The sequence below is a fragment of the Mytilus edulis genome, chromosome 3 (genome assembly GCF_963676685.1).
Source record: "Mytilus edulis chromosome 3, xbMytEdul2.2, whole genome shotgun sequence".
NCBI lineage: Eukaryota > Metazoa > Mollusca > Bivalvia > Mytilida > Mytilidae > Mytilus > Mytilus edulis.
In genome coordinates, this window is record NC_092346.1 from 91,259,361 (window position 1) to 91,283,851 (window position 24,491).

A 24,491-nucleotide genomic window follows, 5' to 3' on the forward strand; every position below is an offset into this window, starting at 1 on the left:
CTTGCAATTATATTCTCGATTAAAAAAAATCCCTCTCTTCTTGATATTTCAATTTGAACGGAAAATAAGCCAAGTTAAAAAACTAAACTGAAATTTTATTATAAAATTTTATTTTTGACTGAACTGTTATAAAACTTTGAAGGGGGTCCATTCCCCAACAAGCACCTAGATCTTGCTTTCTTTTGTCTTTTGAATTCTTTTAATGATTTTCTTGACCTCGAGAAGCATTGTTTTAATTTTTTTCCGAAAAAGTATTTTTATTTTCACTATTGCTTTTCTACAAAAAATTTTCAATCGCCAAATTGATCATTCCAGTTAACATATAATTTTTAAGCTAGTATTGTGCAATCTCATTTATCATTTTGTACCAAGTTGTTTTCTGTTGGTTGGCAGCTATTGCGAATTTAACTTTGTGCTTTACAGTCACTTTTGCCTAATGGCGGGGTAAGAGCCTCTGGCCTTTGTTAGTCTTGTATGATTTTTAATTTTATAGTTTCTTGTGTATAATTTGGAGTTTAGTATGACGTCCATTATCACTGTACTAGTATACATATTTTTAAGGGGCCAACTGAAGGACGACTACGGGTGCAGGAGTTTCTCGCTACATTGAAGACCCATTGGTGGCCTTCGGCTGTTGTCTGCTCTATGGTCGGATTGTTGTCGCTTTGACACATTTCCCATTTCCTTTCTCAATTTTAAGTATCAAATCTTTCGATACTTACCATTCCTCACTACTAGTCCGTTTATAAGAATAACTGAATTGGTTTAACAGACCCGAACCTATACAGGTAAGGTTTGTCAAGGAAACAATCTCTTACTGTTTGGATGTTTCTATAACAAATAATCTGAACTATCTTCAGTAATTTATATGCCACATGTATTCCAATCATTTATATGCGGCTAATATATGCCTCCATTCTAAATAAATGTAATATCAATTGTGCAATTTGTAGATAGGCAAATTTGTAAAATAAATTGCACAGTTCTCTATCGTAGTTGGACCGTCTTGAAGAATGAGCCAATGAGTACCTTTGCATCTACCAGTCCACACAGAATAGGTTCTCTTCAAATTGTTAGTCTTAAGAAGAGCATGGTGAGTATTTGGGTGATTCCTTAAAGTTCTACCTCGATTATTTTGCTATACTCAGTGTAACTGTTTATTGACAAAATATCATAATCATCAACATCAAATTCTCTTATTCGAATATCTCGTGTGAAGTTCGAGTAGTTTCGTTATATATGAAAGCAACTATTTTGTGAAACAAAACGCCTTTTTACGTTATCAATCTAATTAAAATATTGATCTCTGACCTCGAAATCAGAGATCAATATTTTAAGTTAGATTGTTACGTTATGTGAATGAAATTGACCTTTCTACTTGGGACCCTTCAAAACTACTGGATTTTGATCCTTCTCTTGCTTGTTTAACATTATTTTTTTAATATCCCGCATGCCACCCTGACCAGATATAAAAACTGTCCCGACAGACTTGTCATTTTCATGTTCGTCTTTGGCTTTCGTCCTGAGTTTCTTCTGGTTAATTTCTCGTTTCTCTTGGGTCATGTCATGTTGTACACTCATCATATGGCATGGACGTCAGTGATTCTTAATTTATAAACATTTTCAGTACTTTTTGTGTTTTGCTCTTATTACAATGTGATCATAAAAAAAGGCACAAAACAGTTCTTTCCTCTCCGTTTAGTTCTTGTCTGTCAACAATTCTTTACATGCTACATGATTCCTGTACATCGCAGATATGATTAACCAATTTCGAATCATCTCTAGCGTTTATTATTATTATCAAAAAGCTCCTGAAAAAATTAACAAGAAATAGAGCAAAAATAGTTTTCATTTTTACCTAATATAGATATAAGAAGATTATGTATGAGTGCTAGTCTTATGTCTGTTTGTTATGCACACAGATTGTTATCAATATATTAAAAGGAATGGTATGCGACTGTCATGCAAGTCAGAGGTTTAACTAGCTATAAAACCAGGTTTAATCCTAGATTTTTTAGATATGGAAATTCTGCATGTAAGAAGTCAGGAATGTACCAGTTGTTTTCCGTTAGTTTGATGTGTTTGAGCATTTTATTTTTTTTAATGTACAATTGATTCGTTTACCGTATATCGAAAGACATACATTTGTGTTTTAAACAGACCTATAATTGCTTAGAATTTCTACGATTTCTACAAGTGCCGTTTGGTATCTGGTGCAAGAAAATTGGTACGGTTAATTTTATTGGTATAGAATAAAATAGAATATTTTTATTCACCAAATTAGGGTCTCAAGAGGACATATATAGCACATAAACAACATAAATATAAAAAATAAGAAATGCAATGCAAACTAGACAATAGACATGTAACAAAAATTAAGAAAAGAAACACACCCACCAAAATAATAACAACATATTATTCCATGACCTCTTCAATTATGATGACATCAAGTGCAGCAGGTAAGTGCATTCAGTTGTGACTATTAAATAAAAAGAAGAATTAATCAGTCTGTGCCTTTATATGACAAAATCTCTACAATAAAACCCACAAAGAACGCCCACACATTTACTATGAGGTGTACTTCAAATATCATTAAATAAAGGATAGTATAACTAATCTGCAGCAAGCACCAATAGTCGATGCTTGAAAGGAAATCTCTTCGTGTACTAAATGCAGAGGAGTCAAACTCCTATATATGTTTGACTTCCAAGGCTTTGAACTTATAGTTCGTTCAAGTTCTTATGTTGTACTGTCACACCAATGTCCCAGGTTATGGGGGGTAATTGGGATCCCGCTTACATGTTTAACCCTGCCACATTCTGTGTGTATGTGTCTGTCCCAAGTAAGGAGCCTGTAATTCAGTGGTTATCGTTTGTTGCTGTGTTACATTTATTTGTGTTCGTTCATTTTTTGTACATAAATTAGGCCGTTAATTTTCTCGTTTAATTGATTAACTTTTGTCATTTCGGGATCAATTATAGCTGACTATGCAGTATCGGCTCATTGTTAAAGGTCGTATACGGTTAATTTCTGTGTCATTTGGTCTCTTGCGAAGAGTTGTCTCATTGACAATAATACTACAGCTTCTTTTTTTATATCTAAGTCAGCCGAGACCCAGCTTATGTACCCCGAGAAAAAAGTAAAACTTACGAAAACACTGCAAAGATATAAGAACATGTGACCAATGAGACAATGTGTTAAGGTAAACCATTACAGGTAAAAGTCTTCAACACGGAGCCTTAAGTTAGCTCACACCGAACAGCGACTATATGGGGCCCCAAAATGACTATAGAAAAAAAATTCAAACGCAAAATCCAACGGTCTAATCTATACCGGTATAAAAAACGATAAACGAGAAACACTTATAAACCACACCAACAAACGACAACCACTGAACACCAGGTTTCTAACTTAGGACAGGTTCCAACAAATGCAGCGGGTTTTAAAGTTTTAATAGGTACCAACCTTACCTCACCATTGTGTAACATCATAGAAAGACACATTTTAAAATATCAATTAAAATGGCTTAACTCAATCAAAAGACATATTAACATAAGTGAAAATTCACTTAACGAAAAAATTAACCTATTACACAATGTAAATACAAAATCAATATAATAATGGGTGAGATGTTAAACAATTTCAGACCAAAAAAGACCACCACAACAGTTGGCTTGAACACAATGCCACCAAATAGAATAATGTACACAGGTAAATGACAATAATTTTGTTGTAAGTATTCTATACAGTAATGGAGAACGAAATTATTTTTACATAACAAATAATTTTGTTGTTTATAGTACGAGAACAGAGGAACAAAGTCGATGTTGTCTTTGTAAGATTTAATCAGTATTTGTACTCTTTAGTTAATTTTTTTTTGTATCAACAGGTCAAATTAACACGAAAGTACGATTTGAGAGTACTCGCAGTTACTGAAGTCATAAACAATTGATAATCAAAAATCATGCATCAGAGACTAAAATCAACTAAAACACATCCCTGGGATTTAGTATTTTAACGTCATGGCCAGTCAAAGAAGACATAACTTGTGCAATGCCAAATATAAAGTTAGAGAACGGAAACCTACTTTGGGACGTACGGACGGGCCTACGGACGTACGCACAGACGGACAAGGGTAAAACTTAATGCCCCTCAGCCACGGCGGGGGCATACAAATGAACGTGGATGTATATTTATAAATCCCGTTTGGTTTAATTTGATTTTATTTTCTGTGTTTTGACACCACTTTTAAGACCCACTTTTGGGCTATTTCATTGAAGCCAATTTTTATATGTGGATGAAGCTGGAGTGTCCGGAGAAAACCACCGAGTTTTGATAGGAAAACTGACAATCGTAGTCAATTAAGATTGGAATGCAAGTGCACCCGCACGAGCGGGGTTCGAACTCACTACCTCAGTGTTGACTGGCTAGTGATTACCGTAGTAACTTCTAACATCTTAGGAATGTGAAATACCGTTTTGCATAAAAAAAAAAAGAAAAAAAAAAAGAAAAAAAAAAAAGATGTGGTATGATTACCAATGAGACATCTCTCCACAAGAGACCAAATTGACACAGAAATTACAACTATAGGTCACCGTATGGTCTTCAATAATGAGCCAACCCCATACCGCATAGTCAGCTATAAAAGACCCCAAAATGACAATGTAATACAATTCAAACGAGAAAACTAACGGCCTTAATTATTTGAAAAAATGAGCGAAAAACAAATAGAATTTCTCGCTACATTGAAGACCTGTTGGTGACCTTCTGCTATTGTTTTTTCTATGGTCGGGTTGTTGTCTCTTCGACATATTACCCATTTCCATTTTCAATTTTATGTAACACATAAACAAACGACAACCACTGAATTACAGGCTCCTGACTTGGGACAGGCACATACATACATAATGTGAAGGGGTTAAACATGTTAGCGGGATCCCAACCCTCCCCCTAACCTGGGACAGTGGTCTAACAGTACAACATAAGAACGAACTATCAAAATCAGTTGAAAAAAGGACTAACTCATCATATTGACAAAAATACAAGTGGACGTGGCCTGGTACTTGTACATTCCAACAACAAAAAGACAATAGGAACAGATCTTAGAGTACATGCAGTTAACTGACTATTACCGTCTAGTCCTACAGACAAATAGATTGGTTACCTGTCGGAATAGTGTACTCTTTAAGAAGGGTAGTTTACCTAACCTAATACTGACTTCGCGGATCAGTTAGAAAGCAAGCTTTTTTTATTACCTTTACCTACTCACTCAATGCAATCGGCTGTAATAATTTGCAAGTGATGCATTGGTACGTTCGTTAAAATCTATGGCACACCTACACACCCGGGCGTAACGAACGAGTTGGGATATATAAACACCGTATGATGGAGCCAAAGGAACATCGCCGTTTAAAAAAGGAAAATTAACAATAGGAAATGAAAAATCGTCTCTTTTGTCCCTTTAGAAATTTAAATGTGTAAATCTAGAAAAGGACAATTACTACTGTTTATGTTGGATTTAGTTAAGGTGAGTTCTTTTGGGTAAATTTCGGTAGTATATTTAGAGAATTCTGCCGATTATTTAACGAAAAAAATATCATCAGGATAACAGTGGGTATCGTTGAATGTATCAACCAAATGTAATAATATGACTTCAACGGTCTTTACTGGTTTTGGTCGTAAACTGAGATTCATAGCAACATTAAATCTGCTATCAAAGCCGTGCAGTTAAGTGTCCATAGGTATACCCACAGACTGGAAAGACTTGATCTTAAATAAACGTAGAGGGCGGGGGGTGGCGAACAAGGTACAATTAGGGACCTAACGCGTTAATCCCTTGATCAATTCATGCAATTTATTTAATGTTATAGTTGTCAAAGGCTCAGTTTTCTTCGGGGACATTATGTGTGTACACAAATGCGTTTTTCAATTCAGTATTGAAAATAATATGGTTTGATAAATTTGGCGAAGTTCATTATACTTTTATCATACTCAAATAAAATGATATTCATCTTTAAATACATGCTTATCACACATATCACAAAGTCTCAGATGTCTCGCAACATTATTAAATCTACCATTTTCTATATTTAAAAAAATAAAGCAGATATATGCGGTATTTACAAATAAATGGTAAATTTATCATGACTCTGAATCATGATAATTTACAGCATGGCGACGTCTTCAAATTCGTCTTTTAAAAATAAGCTAATAAATATATTACGGGCATCCATTTCTTAAAAACAAATACTTAGCATGGAATAATGCATAATTTTTCTAAACAATTAAAAAAAAACGTCTATTATTTGATTTTTAAGGATGTGAATTCAAGTAATTTGGGTATATGACGATGATGAGTCCGGAAACTCCGATATTTTCAAATAATCATCATATTCCTTTCCTTCGTTTTAAAATATTTGATTTGACATTGATTCATTTATTTTCATTTAAATATGGCTTAGTATCATAATTTGTAAATGCTTTCAAGCCAAAAGCTCGGCCAAAAGCCTCGACTATCCAGTCGGTCGATAGTTTCGTTGGGTTACACTAATGACTGGACCGAATGACAGGACCGAATGACAGGACCAAATGAAAAATGCTAATTACTTTTTCATTTCTCAAAGGATTGATTTCAAATTTGAAATATAATAAGATTTCATTATTTGATAAATAGATTTAAAAAAAAAAAAAAAAAAATGTAAGAAACTTTAGAAAACGTGACATGACCAACTCTGATAATGACAGGACCAACATCGAGAATGACAGGACCAAATAAAAATGCTAATAACTTTTTTTATTTTTCAAAGAAATTATCTCAGATTTGAAATATACAATGATATGTCATCTTTTGAAACCAAAATGTTATAAAAAATATAGATTTATTTCAAAAACTTTCGAAAACGTGACATGACCATCACTGACTGACATGACCAACCTCGAAAATGACAGGACCAGATGAAATTGCTAATTTCTCTTTTATTTCTCAAAATATTTTTCTGAAATTTGAAATATAATAAGATTTTATCATTTGATAAATAGATTTAAGAAAAAAAAATTTAAAAAAATGTAAGAAACTTTAGAAAACGTGACATGACCAACTCTGATAATGACAGGACCAACTTCGAAAATGACCGGACCAAAATAAAAATGCTAATAACTTTTTTTTATTTTTTCAAGGAATTCTCTTTTATGTCTATTCTCCTCTCTAATCTTACAATTTCTTAAATTTATGATATAAAATGATGAAAAATTCATGAAAACCACATTTAGTCCCTGCTTTTATTGAAATTTAAAATAACTTTATTGAGTAATTTTATATTTTTTAAAAACAAAAATTACCTATATAAGTAACTAAAAAAGGTTACTTGTTTAAGTAACGCCACTGACTGATATATGTTATATATATCATTGTAATATCTTCTCTGCAACTATGTATTTGGTTTATGAGAATAAAGATCATTCATGCATTCATTCAGAATATTTTGTATATCAATTACCGGTCATAATCTGACACGTCTGAAAACAATTATAAGGTAACAAACAAAAGGTGTGACATAAGCCATAAATAAGTTGATAAATCCAATAAAGATTGTGATGACAGTATTTAAAATCACATAATAGTTCATGTCGTTGTTTTATTAATATTTTCAGAACAGTAAATAATTATTTTCATGTATGCTTGAGTATATGCAGGGTATATCGTGATAGTTTTTCCCCCCTCATAATAAACAAATACACATTTCTTGAAGTATTTTCACGGACCACTTTAAAAAGTTTGATACCTTTCCAAAGTGGCTTAAATTGGGCTTCATGATGTCAAGAAATATTATGATGATAATTCAATAAATCTTAATTTATCTGTAGTTTAATGAACTATCTCTTAAACTATAAAATGATAATATGTAATAACATATAAATATTTCAAGATCTCTTTCTTAAATATATAGTGATCATTCGTGTCATTTTGTTCTGTGATTCTGCATGTCCTGTGACTCTCAGCCAACATACGTTTAGTAGCTAGGTCAAGATTTTAAACCACCATCTAATATATTTTCCTGAATTTATAAGATATATCTTACTAATTATGGATCAGAGTTGAACAATTTCAGTAAAATAAAAAAGAAATTATGATTTTTCATCGGCCAGATCATAGTCGATGTTTCCAATACGTTTTTTTTTTCTATATTTTTCTTATATGATGTGCGAAATGGTCTAAATTGCCATTATTTCAAATTTGAGAGGATTATTCTAACCAGAGATATATGTCTCTGTTCTAACAAATGTTATGCATAATTATCATTTTTATTGGTCTTGTCATTAATTGTCGAGGATTGTCCTGTCATTGGCAACGTTAACCATGTCACATTTCAGCAAGCTTTTTAAACCTTTTTCTTATAATTATATATAAAATGGTATAACCTTCACATATTTTAAATTTCAGAGAAATATTCTGAGAAATAAAAGAGTAATTAGCAATTTCATCTGGTCCTGTCATTGTCTAGGTTGGTCATGTCAGTCAGTGATGGTCATGTCACGTTTTTGAAAGTTTTTGAAAATAAATCTACATTTTTTATAACATAAATGTTTAAAAATGTGACATATCATTTTATGTTTCAAATCTGAGATAATTTTTTTAAACAATAAAAGAGTTATTAGCATTTTTATTTGGTCCTGTCATTATCAGAGTTGGTCATGTCACGTTTTCTAAAGTTTCTTACATTTTTTTAAAAAAAATTTCTTAAATCTATTTATCAAATGACAAAATCTTATTATATTTCAAATTTCAGAAAAATATTTTGAGAAATAAAAGAGTAATTAGCAATTTCATCTGGTCCTGTCATCGTCTAGGTTGGTCATGTCAGTCAGTGATGGTCATGTCACGTTTTTGAAAGTTTTTGAAAATAAATCTTCATTTTTTATAACATAAATGTTTCAAAATGTGACATATCATTTTATGTTTCAAATCTGAGATAATTTTTTTAAACAATAAAAGAGTTATTAGCATTTTTATTTGGTCCTGTCATTGTCGAAGTTGGTCCTGTCATTATCAGAGTTGGTCATGTCACGTTTTCTAAAGTTTCTTACATTTTTTTAAAAAAAATTTCTTAAATCTATTTATCAAATGACAAAATCTTATTATATTTCAAATTTCAGAAAAATATTTTGAGAAATAAAAGAGTAATTAGCAATTTCATCTGGTCCTGTCATCGTCGAGGTTGGTCATGTCAGTCAGTGATGGTCATGTCACGTTTTCGAAAGTTTTGAAAATAAATCTACATTTTTTATAACATAAATGTTTCAAAATGTGACATATCATTTTATGTTTCAAATCTGAGATATTTTTTTTGAACAATAAAAGAGTTATTAGCATTTTTATTTTGTCCTGTCATTGTCGAAGTTGGTCATGTCATTATCAGAGTTGGTCATGTCACGTTTTCTAAAGTTTCTTACATTTTTTAAATTTTTTTTTTCTTAAATCTATTTATCAAATGATAAAATCTTATTATATTTCAAATTTCAGAAAAATATTTTGAGAAATAAAAGAGAAATTAGCAATTTCATCTGGTCCTGTCATTGTCGAGGTTGGTCATGTCAATCAGTGATGGTCATGTCACGTTTTCGAAAGTTTTTGAAAATAAATCTATATTTTTATAACATTTTGGTTTCAAAAGATGACATATCATTGTATATTTCAAATCTGAGATAATTCCTTTGAAAAATAAAAAAGTTATTAGCATTTTATATGGTCCTGTCATTCTCGATGTTGGTCCTGTCATTATCAGAGTTGGTCATGTCACGTTTTCTAAAGTTTCTTACATTTTTTTTTTCTTTTTTTTTTAAATCTATTTATCAAATGATGAAATCTTATTATATTTCAAATTTGAAATCAATCCTTTGAGAAATGAAAAAGTTATTAGCATTTTTCATTTGGTCCTGTCATTCGGTCCTGTCATTCGGTCCAGTCATTAGTGTAACCCAGTTTCGTTTCGCTAGATAGAGTTTGCGTGATGCATTAAAATATTTGAATTCAAATCAGGCCAGTTGTATGCAAACTACAGACATTAATACTAGTACTCAACAGGATCAGTGTCAACATTCTAATCAAAATAGTGCTTCTGCATCTTTAAAGTCAACAATAAATACTTCTGATCAACAACAAAATGACTACTGTCCTACATGTGAAAATCTTTGTAGTTCTGACGATAAGGCAGTTGAATGTGAGATCTGCAATAAATGGCTACATTATAAATGTGAAAATCTAACTGATAAGGAGGTTGACGAGATAGAAAACGATTTAACTCTTCAATATAATTGTAACAGCTGCAAAACTTTAAAAACATTGCAATTAGATCTACTTGTTCCTCAACTAAAACATGCACCGGAAAACACTGGTATTCGACCAACCACAAGTATTCGGTCACGTTTAGAAAGTAATGATATTTCTACAAACTTGAGTCATCCCACAGCTATGGGCTCCACTCCGCCACGTTTAAATAACTGTAATTCATATCCTATTCCTGTGTCCATCAGTGCCACTCCAACAACAACGTGTAATAACACTAACATTTTAGAAGAGGAAATAAAACATTTAAAATCTCAACTTGCACTAAAAGATAAGCAATTGAAAACCAAAGAATCACTCATTTGTAAACAAGATTCTGAAATAAAACTAATGAAAAAGGAATTGGCTACTAACAGAGCCCTCACTATTAAATTAGAGCAAGATAAAAAGGATCTTGAACATTCATTATTGATTCAACAACAAAAACCCAACAATACGGTACATGAACCATCTGCATCTAATCGAGAAGATAATTCCAGATCATATGCCATGGAACAACGTGTGCGTTCATTAGAATTTGAACTACTTAAACAAGATAATAAAATTTCAAATTTAGCTGATAAATTTATCGACTTTAAAATAGATAATGGACGTAAACAACCAAGAACAAGAAAGAAGAAACAAAAAGTGTTTAACTACCAAACTGCTGACCAGTTTAAGTATGAGAATCCTTCAAATGACTCTTGTACAAATATTTTATTTGACTCTGAACTTGAAATGCGCGATGACGAGGCAGGAGATGAACAATCGCCCAGTCATAGTATATCATATAATGAACAGTCGCCTTTTTTAGGCCATACTCGTGCGCCGAAAAGACACCTGCCACATATGAACTACTCTCCACCAAAGAAACCAATGTACCACCCTCCTCCGACAAGACAGAGAAATCAGAATCATGTTCGTCAATCAAATGTCCTTCGACAATACCAAGTGATCCCGAGATTTCAGAATCAGAGTCAACAATCTCACCTATCGAATCAGCCAAGAATTTAACTACACATATGTTAAATATTTTATCTTTTAACATTGAAGGACTGACCTCTAATTTAGTGTATCTTTATAAACTTATTAAAAGATCAGATATCATCTTACTTCAAGAGCACTGGCTCTATAGTCATGAGAAGGATAATTTGTATTCTAATTTTATAGATTTTAACTGTCATATTAAGTGTTTTGACGATGGAATTATTGATGATGTAGTTGATAGAAAACGTGCGCATGCTGGGGTCGCAATTTGCGTAAACAATAAATATAGTCCATATTTGGAGAAACTACCTGATGGAAGTAATAGAATTGCCGCAATACGTTTGAACTTTGAAGTACCTCTGGTGATTATTTCTGTATATTTACCTTCTCGTAGTATTAATTATAGTCGTGATGACTATCTTTCTGTATTAGACGAACTTATCGAAATTGTCACAAAATATAGAGACTCTGCTAATATTTTAATTGGTGGTGATATGAACGCCTCAATTTTCAGGAACCATCCTAGAGATAATGATTTTAAAAACTTTCTACGTAATAATAATCTACGTATTCCTGACAACTGTGTTGAGCGTAGTACATTTTATCATTTTAACAATCGTGATGAGTCACAAATTGACTATTTTATTCAGAATTTTGATATTATTAATACATACTGTACGTATAGCCGTGAATCAGCTAACACCTCTACTCATGATCCGATAATGGTATCAGTTATAACAAAAACGTCAGATAAACCAAATGCTATTCCAAAAAACAATCATTTGCAGCGTATTAACTGGAATAAGATTGATAAATGTGAATATCAGCGATTATTGGAATTAAACTTACAGTCAAAAGTAACTGAAATAGATAATCTATCAATTGAAAACTTTGATGAATTTGTGTTCTCTGCTTGTGAGATAATTACTCAAACTGCCGATTCGCTCCAACCTCCGAAAAGTAGAAAACGTGGGAAAAATAATAGATGCTGGACTCCGAATATGACTGAAATTTTAAACCGTAGTAAATATCATTATTGGATGTGGAGACAAGAGGGAACATCAGATAAACTAAGCATTCATTATCAACAAATGAGAATACTTAAAAAGAAACTTAGATCAGAACAAAGGAAAATAGAATCTGCTAAGAGACAGTCTAAATTTACTGAAATTATGTCACTATCTGACAGAAATGATAAAAATTTCTATACTTTAATTAACAACCAGCGTAACTTGCGCTCTTCTGTGACATCTATTTTAAAATATGACAATAAAATAATAAATACTGAGGAAGAAATTTTAGATACCTGGGCTTCATATTACGAAAAGTTAGCTACCCCGGTCGATAACCCGGACTTTGATGATACATATAAACTTATTGTGGAACAGGACATATTAGCCTTGACCGATACTTATACTAATAATAGAGATACTCTGGCCCCAGTCTCAGAAAAGGAGGTGGTACAAATTATTAATTCACTTAAGAATGGAAAGGCACCTGATGCCTCTAGAGTAACTTGTGAACATTTAAAATTTGGTGGAAAAACTCTCTCTTATGTTTTAACATCTATTATAACATTCTCATTTTCAAATCATATTATCCCAACTGTATTTAAAAATGGACTTGCTTGTCCTGTTTTCAAGAAAAAGGGGAAACCGAAAGAGGATCCTGGTTCCTACAGGAAAATTACTATTACTAATCCCGTTGGGAAATTAACAGAAAAATTACATCTTGTCAGGAATAAGGACAATATTTCCAATATACAAAGTCCGTTACAGAAAGGGTTTACTCAAGGTGAAATACCGCTTGTTGCTGCGCTTATTCTTACTGAATTACATACTGAGGCTAAAGAGAATGGGAATCCACTAATTATTGCACTCACTGATGCTAAAAGTGCTTTCGATGTAGTTTGGCATGATGGTCTTCTTCGTGAAATGAATAAAGCTGGACTTTGCGGTGACAATTGGCTTCTCTTTAAGGACTGGTATAATGGGCTGAACTCTAATATCAAATGGCAAGGACAAACGTCCAGAACATTCCTGGAATCTCAAGGTGTCCGACAGGGTGGTGTCTGGTCCCCAACCGCTTATAAGATTTTCATAAACTCTCTTCTCACTACACTCGAAACCTATCGTTTAGGTTCTCATATTGGCTCAATCTACGTAGGAGTTCCGACAGTCGCAGATGATGTCACCTTAGTTTCAAACTGTCCATACGAAATACAGTCTATGTTAGATTTACAAACTTTTCATGCTAATAAATATCGTTATCTTATTAGTAGTCAAAAATCATGTGTATTAAACTATAGATGTGCTGACTCTTTCGATTGGTCTATTAACGGTGAAATTTTGGATACTCCGGAAAACGCTGTTCATCTCGGTATTAAACGTGATAAACTTTCCCGTTTAGGCACTAAAGAAGTTGTCCCTGGTCGCATTCAACTAGCCAGACAGACTGTCTACTCACTGATGGGTGCTGGACTTTATGGACTAAATGGAGTCAACCCTAAGGTTTCACTTCATCTTATCCGCTGCTACGTGATTCCCAGGCTTTTATATGGACTTGAGGTCATACTGCTTTCAAAAACAGACATTAGTAATCTTACAATATATTTTGTGAAACTTTTAAAACGTATTCAACATTTACCGGACCGTACAGCAAATTCTGCAGTTCTACTATTAATTGGACAAATTCCTATTGAAGCAGAAATCCACAAAAGAATCCTTGGTATTTTTAGAAACATTATTGATAATGATAACTCTGTCGAACGTGACTTAGCATTCCGTCAACTTGCAATGAAAACCGAGTCATCAAACAGCTGGTTTCGTAAAGTAGTTACAATTACAGAATTATATGATCTGCCGTCACCTCATGATCTACTTGTCAACCCTCCTTCAAAGTCAAAATGGAAAAAACTGGTTAACTCCTTAGTAAACTACTACTGGATAACTAAACTAAAATCTGAAGCGTCAGAAAAATCATCTTTAAACCTTTTAAACTATACTGATGCTGAATTTGGAAGCATTCATTCTATTTGGAATACTTGTGGATCTGAACCTTACTCTACCTTACGTGCCTGTATCAAATCTAAGTTAGCATGTAACACTTATACTCTTCAATGTGATAAGTCTAAATTTAGTAAACGACAAATTAGTGCAATCTGTCCGCTATGTGGAATTGAGGATGAGAACCGGTTACATTTTATCTTGAGATGCAGTAGTTTAGATAATGTGAGAAACAGTTTTATACAGAGTCTAAAAACTTTTATTAAAGATGTTGTAACTACTAATCTTTATGATGAACTATTTTGTTCCGAAATCAACACTTTACAGTTAATTATAGACTGCAGTGTATTTCATTTTCTGTCCAGAGGCGATGTTTTTAAAGTGGAATGTATTACTAGAGGACTATGTTTTAAGTTACATCAGGTGCGATCGAACTTATTGAGGTAGTACTAATAAATTAATATCAAACAGCTTAATGAATAAGTGTGCAAATGTGACAATTGATAATTTGAAATGGAGCAACGAACATTTTAGAGTCCAATGACTTGCGCTCCAGTTTCGGTCATGTATATATTCATGGGATGTATTTATTCTCGTGTGTAAATAGAGGTGGTGGTTAATGTGTATAAACAATCAAAACTAGTGCATTGGATTAACTGACAATATATATACGTATGATATTCACACTGAAAAGTGGGTCGTCTGATATAGGCGGAACAGTACAGACTAAAGTAAAAGTAATTAACCAATATGTCAGCGCCCATGAAACTGTAAACAAACATTTTGGTATATATCCGAAAATGACAAGTTTGAAGAATCTTGTGACTGAATCAAAAGTAGAGAGTCTACATGCAGTAGTGGAAAATGGTAAACAAGAATTTGTTTGCTTTACCAGACTTGCTACAAACTGGATTATATGTATAACTGATGGATCGGAAATGTACAGAACAGAACTTGATGCTGAAGAGTTAGAATCTTGTAGAGAACTGGCTGAGATCAGTTCGATGGATACATATCTTGCAAGAATAAGGTAAATGTTTGTCCTTTTTATTTCTGGCCCACATAGCCCAGAAGCCTGAAAACGATAAAATTGGCCTTCTGTAGACTGTCATAAAATTGAGAAAGGAAATGGGGAATGTGTCAAAGCGACAACCCGACCATACATGTAGAGCAGACAACAGCCGAAGGCCACCAATGTGGCATAGATTCCACTCCCCCACAGCAAAGCACTTTTGTAGTCCTATAACATATGACCTTGGGGGCATTATTTACTATTTCTATTTACTGTTCTGATACATTTTTTTGTATTATAAATGTGCCACCCGATTCGCATTCAAAAAAAAAAATGAAAATATCAGTATAAAAACGTTGAAAAATGAATAACTTCGGAATGTGAAGTCACATTTTATAGGACTAAACACTTTTGTAGTCCACCTGTTACCGTATTTTCAAGTTCAACCTTTTTAGCCGTATAAAGATGTCTTGTATTGGTAATATGGTTTTCGAACTATTATTTATAGTAATTATAATGTAAACCTCATTATAATATCATAGAGTAGAATAAGATGCTTTATTTTGAAAATAAGGACAATAGCTAAATTAAAGACAGCTTAGCATGTTAGAGTAGTCCCATATTATATGAACTCGGGGGCATTATTTTTTATTTCCATTTCCTTTAAACTGATTTTGCTATTTTTCTTCTTTTTTTTTTTTATCAATGTGCCACCCGAATTAGATATGATATAGTGATTAGTACTAGTGAAATTGTTGATATCATAAAAACGATAAATCCAAAAAAAGCGTCAGGCCCGGATGTCATTAGTCATAAGATGCTTAAAATTTGTCCCGAAAAAATTGTAATTCCATTATGTATTATATTTAATAAATCCTTGCATCAGTGCAAATATCCTTCCAGCTGGAAAATTGCAAATGTTATAGCCTTATTTAAAAAGGGGGATAGTTCATTACCTTCCAATTATAGACCTATATCACTCATAAGTTGCATAGGCAAAGTCATGGAACGTGTTGTATATAAATATGTTTACAACCACTTACAAAGATTTAAATTAATTTATGAGTATCAATCGGGTTTTCTTCCTAAATGTTCAACGGTTCACCAACTGTTAGAAATATATAATTGCATATTGAACTCGCTTGAAAAGAAAGAGATAAGTTGTTTTGTTTTTTGCGATTTCTCTAGAGCCTTTGATAAAGTTTGGCATGATGGTTTATTACATAAAATGAAGGCTTATGGTATAAATGGAAATCTGTTAAAATGGTTTAGAAGCTACTTAAGTGATAGAAAACAAAGGGTGGTTATCAAGCAATCTTCTTCAAAACTTTGCAGTATTTCAGCTGGAGTTCCTCAAGGGTCGGTCCTTGGACCATTACTTTTTATAATATATATTAATGATATTGCAGAAAGACTTATTTCTCTGTGCAGACTCTTCGCAGATGACACATCGTTCAGCTGTGCGGATCGTGATGCTTTTCAGATAGAAACTGTGATAAACCATGATCTAGAAAAGCTGAACGAATGGTCCAAAAAATGGTTAATGTCTTTTAATCCAGATAAAACAGAAATTATGTTATTTTCTAATGTTGAAACCCCAGAAATGAACTTTATATTCAATGATAAAAATATACCTATTACAAATATTCATAAACATTTAGGGGTTACATTTAGCAATGATGCTAAATGGAATGCACACGTTGATAATATTATCTTAAGCACGTCTAAACATATAAATATGCTAAGGAAGTTGAAATATAAACTGAGCAGGAAAAATTTAGAAAAACTCTATTTAGTTTTTATAAGACCTTTATTTGAGTATGCAAGTGAGGTTTGGGATAATATTGGGGTAGGTTATGTCAATAAACTGGAGCAATTACAGCTCCAAGCTGCTAGGATAGTTACGGGGTTACCTATATTCACAAGCTCAAGGATTATTTATGAAGAACTTGGATGGGAAACATTAGCTGAAAGAAGAGAGAGAAGAAAAATCCAAATGTTTTATAATATTCAAAATAATAATGTTCCAGAATATTTGTCAAATTTAATTCCTCAAAAAATACAAAGTATGACGGTCTATCCTCTACGTAATGGAAATGACATCATTATTCCATTCTGCAGACTAGCATTAACTAATGATTCTTTTATTCCATCAACCATACGTCTTTGGAATAATCTTGAGGATTCAACTCGTGATGTGGAATCAATTAATAAATTTAAAACTGAACTAAAAAACCGTTATCCTCAGAGTAATATATTTGTACCGAAGCAATATGAATTTGGAAATCGAAAATTGAATATAATTCTCACCCAACTTCGATGTTTTGCATCATCCTTAAACTATGATCTATATAGGGTCAATATTATTTCTGACCCTTCCTGCCGCTGTGGTGTTAATCGTGAAGATTCCTATCATTTCTTTTTTAAATGTATATTATATTCAGACATACGAAATAAAATGTATGAAAGTCTGCGCTGGCTTCCAAATGATTGTAAAATTAACATAGAACTACTTACCTCGGGTAGTTGTCTTCTTTCTCTAGAGCAAAACCAAACCATTTTCAAAAATGTCTTTGAGTTTATTAAAAGTTCGGAAAGATTTCAAATTGTCTAGGTAGCAAACCATGATCGCACACACATCATCATCTAAGTAAAATTTCTTCTCCCCTTTTTTGTCCTTTTTATTTTTTCGTTTTTTTTTTGTTGTTTTTTTTTTTTGATGTTTTTTTTTTTTTGTTGTTTTTTTTTTTTTTTATTATTATTTGTTTTTTTTTTGTTTTTTTTTGTGTTTCTGTTTTCTAAATAATGATTTATATATTTTTATTTTTGATTTTTTTTTTCTGTATTATTATTGTTTTCTTTTTCTTCAATTTTCCGTCTTTTGATCCATATTTATATATATATTTACTAAATAGATATACCATTCTATACATGCATGCTCATACATATATTTTTGTATTATATTGCTATAAATGTTAAATGGAGAAGACTTCATAAGTCTGTTTGACTTGTGTCTTATCCAATTTGTACTTTAACAAATAAAATATGTTTAAACTAAAACCCGAATTAGACAGAAAATAAACTAGAGGCTCTCAAGAGCCTGTATCGCTCACCTGATTCTACTTGGGTTTTTGAAATCATATGAAAAAATATAAAATTTGGCTAAAAGTGACAACACAACCTCATTGATAAGGAAAGGAACATGTTTAATTTCATTCAAAAGTCCCCCACTGGCGGCCATCTTGGATGGCGGATCGGCTACAAAGTAACAACACTTGGTCAGCACCTCATAAGGAACATTCATGCCATGTTTAGTTTTATTCCATTCAGTGGTTCTCTAAAAGAAGTCATTTGTATGCATTTCCAATAGGGTCCTATGTTAAACTAAGTCCCTGCTGGCGGCCATCTTGGATAATGGATCGGCTACAAAGTAACAACACTTGGTCAGCACCACATTAGGAACATTCATGCCATGTTTGATTTCATTCCATTCAGTGGTTCTCTAAAAGAAGTCATTTGCATGCATTTCCCATAGGGTCCTATGTTAAACTAAGTCCCATGCTGGCGGCCATCTTGGATGATGGATGGGCTACAAAGAAACAACACATGGTCAGAACGGCATAAGGAACATTCATGCAATGTTTGGTTTCATTACATTCAGTTGTTCTCTAAAAGAAGTCATTTGTATGCATTTCCCTTAGGGTCCTATGTTAAACTAAGTCCCCCGCTGGCGTCCATCTTGGATAATGGATCGGCTACAAAGTAACAACACTTGGTCAGCACCACATTAGGAACATTCATGCCATGTTTGATTTCATTCCATTCAGTGGTTCTCTAAAAGAAGTCATTTGTATGCATTTCCCATAGGGTCCTATGTTAAACTAAGTCCCCCGCTGGCGGCCATCTTGGATGATGGATTGGCTTCAAAGTAACAACACTTGGTCAGCACTCCATAAGGAACATTCATGCTATGTTTGGTTTCATTCCATTTAGTGGTTCTCTAGAAGAAGTCATTTGTATGCATTTTCCCATAGGGTCCTATGTTAAACTAAGTCCCCCGCTGGCGGCCATCTTGGATGATGGATCGGCTACAAAGTAACAACACTTAGTCAGCACTCCATAAGGAACATTCATGCTATGTTTGGTTTCATTCCATTTAGTGGTTCTCTAGAAGAAGTCATTTGTATGCATTTCCCATAGGGTCCTATGTTAAACTAAATCCCCCGCTGGCGGCCATCTTGGATGATGGATCGGCTACAAAGTAACAACACTTGGTCAGCACCCCATAAGGAACATTCATGCTATGTTTGGTTTTATTCCATTCAGTGGTTCTCTAAAAGAAGTCATTTGTATGCATTTCCCATAGGGTCCTATGTTAAACTAAGTTCCCGGCTGGCGGCCATCTTGGATGATGGATCGGCAACAAAGTAACAACACTTGGTCAGCACCTCATAAGGAACATTCATGCCATGTTTGGTTTCATTCCATTCAGTGGTTCTCTAGAGGAAGTCATTTGTATGCATTTCCCATAGGGTCCTATGTTAAACTAAGTCCCCCACTGGCGGCCATCTTGGATGATGGATCGGCAACAAAGTAACAACACTTGGTCAGCACCTCATAAGGAACATTCATGCCATGTTTGGTTTCATTCAATTCAGTGGTTCTCTAAAAGAAGTCATTTGTATGCATTTCCCATAGGGTCCTATGTTAAACTAAGTCCCCTGCTGGCGGCCATCTTGGATGATGGATCGGCTACAAAGTAACAACACTTGGTCAGCACCCCATAAGGAACATTCATGCTATGTTTGGTTTCATTCCATTCAGTGGTTCTCTAAAAGAAGTCATTTGTATGCATTTCCCATAGGGTCCTATGTTAAACTAAGTCCCCGGCTAGCAGCCATCTTGGATGATGGATCGGCAACAAAGTAACAACACTTGGTCAGTACCTCATAAGGAACATTCATGCCATGTTTGGTTTCATTCCATTCAGTGGTTCTCTAAAAGAAGTCATTTGTATGCATTTCCCATAGGGTCCTATGTTAAACTAAGTCCCCCGCTGGCGGCCATCTTGGATGATGGATCGGCTACAAAGTAACAACACTTGGTCAGCACCTCATAAGGAACATTCATGCCATGTTTGGTTCCATTCCATTCAGTGGTTCTCTAGAAGAAGTTCAAAATGTAAATTGTTAACGACGACGACGACGGACGACGACGACGGACGACGACGACGACGGACGACGGACGCCAAGTGGTGAGAAAAGCTCACTTGGCCCTTCGGGCCAGGTGAGCTAAAAATGAAAATATCAGCATGCAAACGTTAAATAGTGATAATGCGAAGGCATATATTATAGGACTAGTTAGAGTAGTGCTTAAGCCTTAAGTATTATATGGACTATTTGACTTTCGAGGGGGGGGAGGGTGTTAATACTCTGGCCTATTCAGTTGCAGAATATTGCAGAATAGAATATTCTAGCTTCATGTCCTATATTCTTTTCAACATGTTCAAGTGATGAAAAAAAAATAGTCTTGCTTTCGCTTTGGATTGACTGAAAAAAATATTCTTGACCGGTTTGTACATGTATTATATAAAAAAAATCTAGCTTGACATGAATAAAAAAACGCAACCCCCCCCCCCTTCCAAGTTAATTGATGTAAGGCATAGACCATTGTCATGTACATATATACCATCTTGCATTCACTAAAAGGGACATTGTCAAATTCATGTTCACTGAAATGACTAAAATTCTCATAGTATATTTATAACTTACTAAACGTATATCCAAATCACAAAAAGTCTGACTTAAACAATTAACAATGCATGGAGTCAGCATTTCTTGTGTATTTTAGTTCAGATTACATCTCTTGAGGTTGAACTCTAAAGACTGCCGACGGTAATATAACCAGATAAAGATATAAACATAAATATAAATACTTGTACATATTGCGACTTTGTGCAATTGGACTTTTCTAGGTCTGTATGATTTCATGTTATAATTATATATAAGTTAAAACAAAAAAATGATCGTTTAAGAATGAATTTTTGTAGATCTAGTCAGTCGTTCTTCACTTTCAATTTTGACTTTCTTTTCTTTTTAATGACTGAACAAGGCTAATACATGTTTAACCAATCTCTAGCTAATAGGTTAAATTGGAGGTAACATGAATACAGATACAATGAGGTCGAGTTATTCTATTGCAAGTGAATAATTAATCAGCGACTTTTCTCAGCTTAAATTTGACAAAATTGAACTAAGCAGGCAGCTAAAAGCGAATTATTATTTCACTATTTCACTTTCATTAATGATTGAACAAAATGATATATCGAAAACTCATGCATATGCCTTTTAACAAAATTTAGGGGATAAAAAGTGTCTTTAAAAGAAAAAAAAGGTGATACATTTTGAAAGATAATCTCTCACCCAAAATGTCTATTCCATTTAGCAGGTTGCTGATTTTCAGGGCACCCCTCCACCTGTTTACCTATATTTTTGAACCATTATCAGCCACAGAGAAATTTCATTTACAGTCATACTATAAATCTGTTTGAATAAAATGTTTGTTGAACTTCAAATTTCCGTCCACTTCCACTTGGTTACAATTAAAAATGCAAAACAATACAGTTCATTGTGAATTTTCTTACAAGCTCTGCTGCACGGCGTCCGTGCTTATATCATCAACCACTCATATCTTTTGAGAGTAGAAAGTTGTCACTGAATAAATGTTCTGCTAGAGGTTATTTGCATTGAGCTAATAATAGTATACATTATATGAATTTATATTTTCAGGAAATGTTTCCTAGATGCTGACCTATCAATTTCATTTGTTGGCACACGTGCGACTTTGTCAGTTGGTAAAAGTTCTGTAACAATTAATTTTGACTTATTCGAAGCCAAAGCAGCTGAGAAAAAAGTTGAACTACAAAACATTCTATTTAGATTAGCTACCACCGCAACGTCACTTGAAATTGACCTTGAAAAGGCAAATAAAACAATAGACACTCTAAAAGCACAAAAATCGCAAAATACTGGAGGTTTGATGGACTTTGGGCCTAAAATGGGAACTAACCCTGCTAAAGTTAAACCAAAGAAAACAGGGATGAGTGTTGTTAATCCTACAAGCAAGAAAAGAAAGGCTGCAACAGGAGTCGTGTTCGATTAGTATCATCATTAGATTCGTAACATTTATGTATCTACTATGTCTGTTATTTCATTAGTTTTTGTATATTAAATATTAATAAATACATGTTGTGAAATCACTGAAATTTTTATACGGTCTTAAGAATTGAAATAATGTTTTCCTTCCTTGTAACTAAATTTTGCCGATGATGATGTGAGAAATCGACATAATGATGATAATGACGAAATAGGCGTAATAACTCAATCTTAACGTTGATCACTGATGAACCCTTGTTGACGGACAATAACATGTATACCTTGCAATGCTCCTATTTCTAATAATTACTGAAAATAAACACATATATAGATTTTATATAGATTTATAGAAAGTTGTTGTTTTTTTTGTTTGAATTGTTTTACACTAGTAATTGTGGTAGTAATTATAGCTTGCTGTTCGGTGTGAGCCAAGGCTCTATATTGAATGCCGTACTTTGACCTATGCTTGTTCATTATTTACACATTGTGACTTGGATGGAGTTGTTTCATTGGCACTCATACCTAACATAATTTCTACATGATTAGAAATAAACAGCTGCGCCATGAACGTATGATACGCCCGTCGTCTTGTGTGGAAGTTTTATGCAATAATCATAAATAGTTTCTGAGAAAGTTTTAAGCGATAACCAAATATTGTTTTTAAGATACGGCGGGACATTTGAACCCCCCCCCCCCCCCCCTCTTTTTGTTTTTTTTACAAAAAAACTAAAAAACACACCCCTGTTTTAGTTACAAAGTGCTGTAACTCAAAAAGTTTTAATCTTATTTTCACCAAAAAGTATACAGATCATTTGACCATCATTAGAAACAACCATATTAAGTTTCATGAAATTTGGATAAGTATCGTTCTCAAGTTACGGTGCGATATGTTTACGCCGGACAGACAGACGGACGGACGGACGCCGGACATTTGTATACCATAATACGTCCCGTCAAACTTTTGACGGGCGTATAAAAACTGTACTGTTTGAAGCAGTCGTTGAACAACGAATAGAGGTCAACGACAACTACATATGTCAGCTAAATTCAGGAAATAGCCAGGACATCTGTATAACATATGAAGTATTCAGGTGTTCCGTCTGCTGAACTATGAAGCTTTATACTCGACTAACACCAGATTAGTATAGCGATTATAAATGTATATTTGAAAAAAAATATGTGCATCATGTACAGACATGCAATGTAAAAAAAAAAGAATCAAAGGAAATATGTCGTATTTCAAAATAGAACTCAACAAATATGTAATACTAAAATGTACCATAAAACGAATCTTTTCAAAGTCTTGTTTCTGAAGCCGCTACTTGTCCTTTAAGGACGCCATCATAATGAACTTGATATATAAGTCTTCTCTGTGACTAAGGGTTGATTTGCACATGGCCACACCTTTTTAAAATATTCAGCGTCTCTCAGTTAAATCACATTTTTCCAATGTCGTTATCTGATTACTGTTTTTATAAATAAAAAAAAAAGATTTGGCAATGTTTATAAGTCAGTAAGGGGACGACCATTTGATATTTGGTGGGGGGGGGGGGGGGGGCAGGGTGATTTGTTTTTGATCGGTTATTTATTTTTGTAAACTGTAACTAATAAACTAAGAGGACAGATTATTCATTTTTTGCACTATTGAAGCAAGATTTTTCATTTTCATTATAGCAAGGGACTGATTATTCATTTTCACAACTACATTTTTTGATATTCGAAAACATACAATTTTTTAAATGATTTGTTTATTATAAATAATACATATAGTATAGTCAAGTCATTATGTACCATTTAATTAGATTAACCATCCCCCTCTGCAGAAATGAATCTTTTACTGAATTCCCAACTGCACATACTTGTATTGCATACATACATAGTATTCAAGTTTAGTTATAACTAGGCACTTTTAAATGTATTGGCAAACAAACATTTTTTTGAAGGGTTTTGGAGCCACTGAAGGCCCAAGAAGCTATAGAACAAATGATGCAAAATTATGCTTTCTGGGTGTT

At 33.4% G+C, this 24,491-nt stretch overlaps 1 protein-coding gene across 1 annotated transcript; it reads left to right on the forward strand.

Moving 5' to 3' along the window:
- Positions 1-15,059: 15,059 nt before the first annotated feature.
- LOC139514686 (protein PAXX-like) lies at positions 15,060-22,580 on the forward strand. Its single transcript, XM_071304190.1, has 2 exons — positions 15,060-15,343; positions 22,114-22,580. Exons 1-2 carry the CDS (start codon positions 15,114-15,116, stop codon positions 22,484-22,486), a joined length of 603 nt encoding a protein of 200 aa, XP_071160291.1. The 5' UTR covers positions 15,060-15,113; the 3' UTR covers positions 22,487-22,580.
- The last annotated feature ends 1,911 nt before the right edge of the window (positions 22,581-24,491 follow it).

Bases quoted from the DNA above. Each gene is read 5' to 3' on its own strand.
- LOC139514686 (XM_071304190.1), top strand. From the start codon at position 15,114: ATGACAAGTTTGAAGAATCTTGTGACTGAATCAAAAGTAGAGAGTCTA. The intron at 15,344-22,113 runs GTAAATGTTTGT...TTATATTTTCAG, and splicing joins ACATATCTTGCAAGAATAAG to GAAATGTTTCCTAGATGCTG.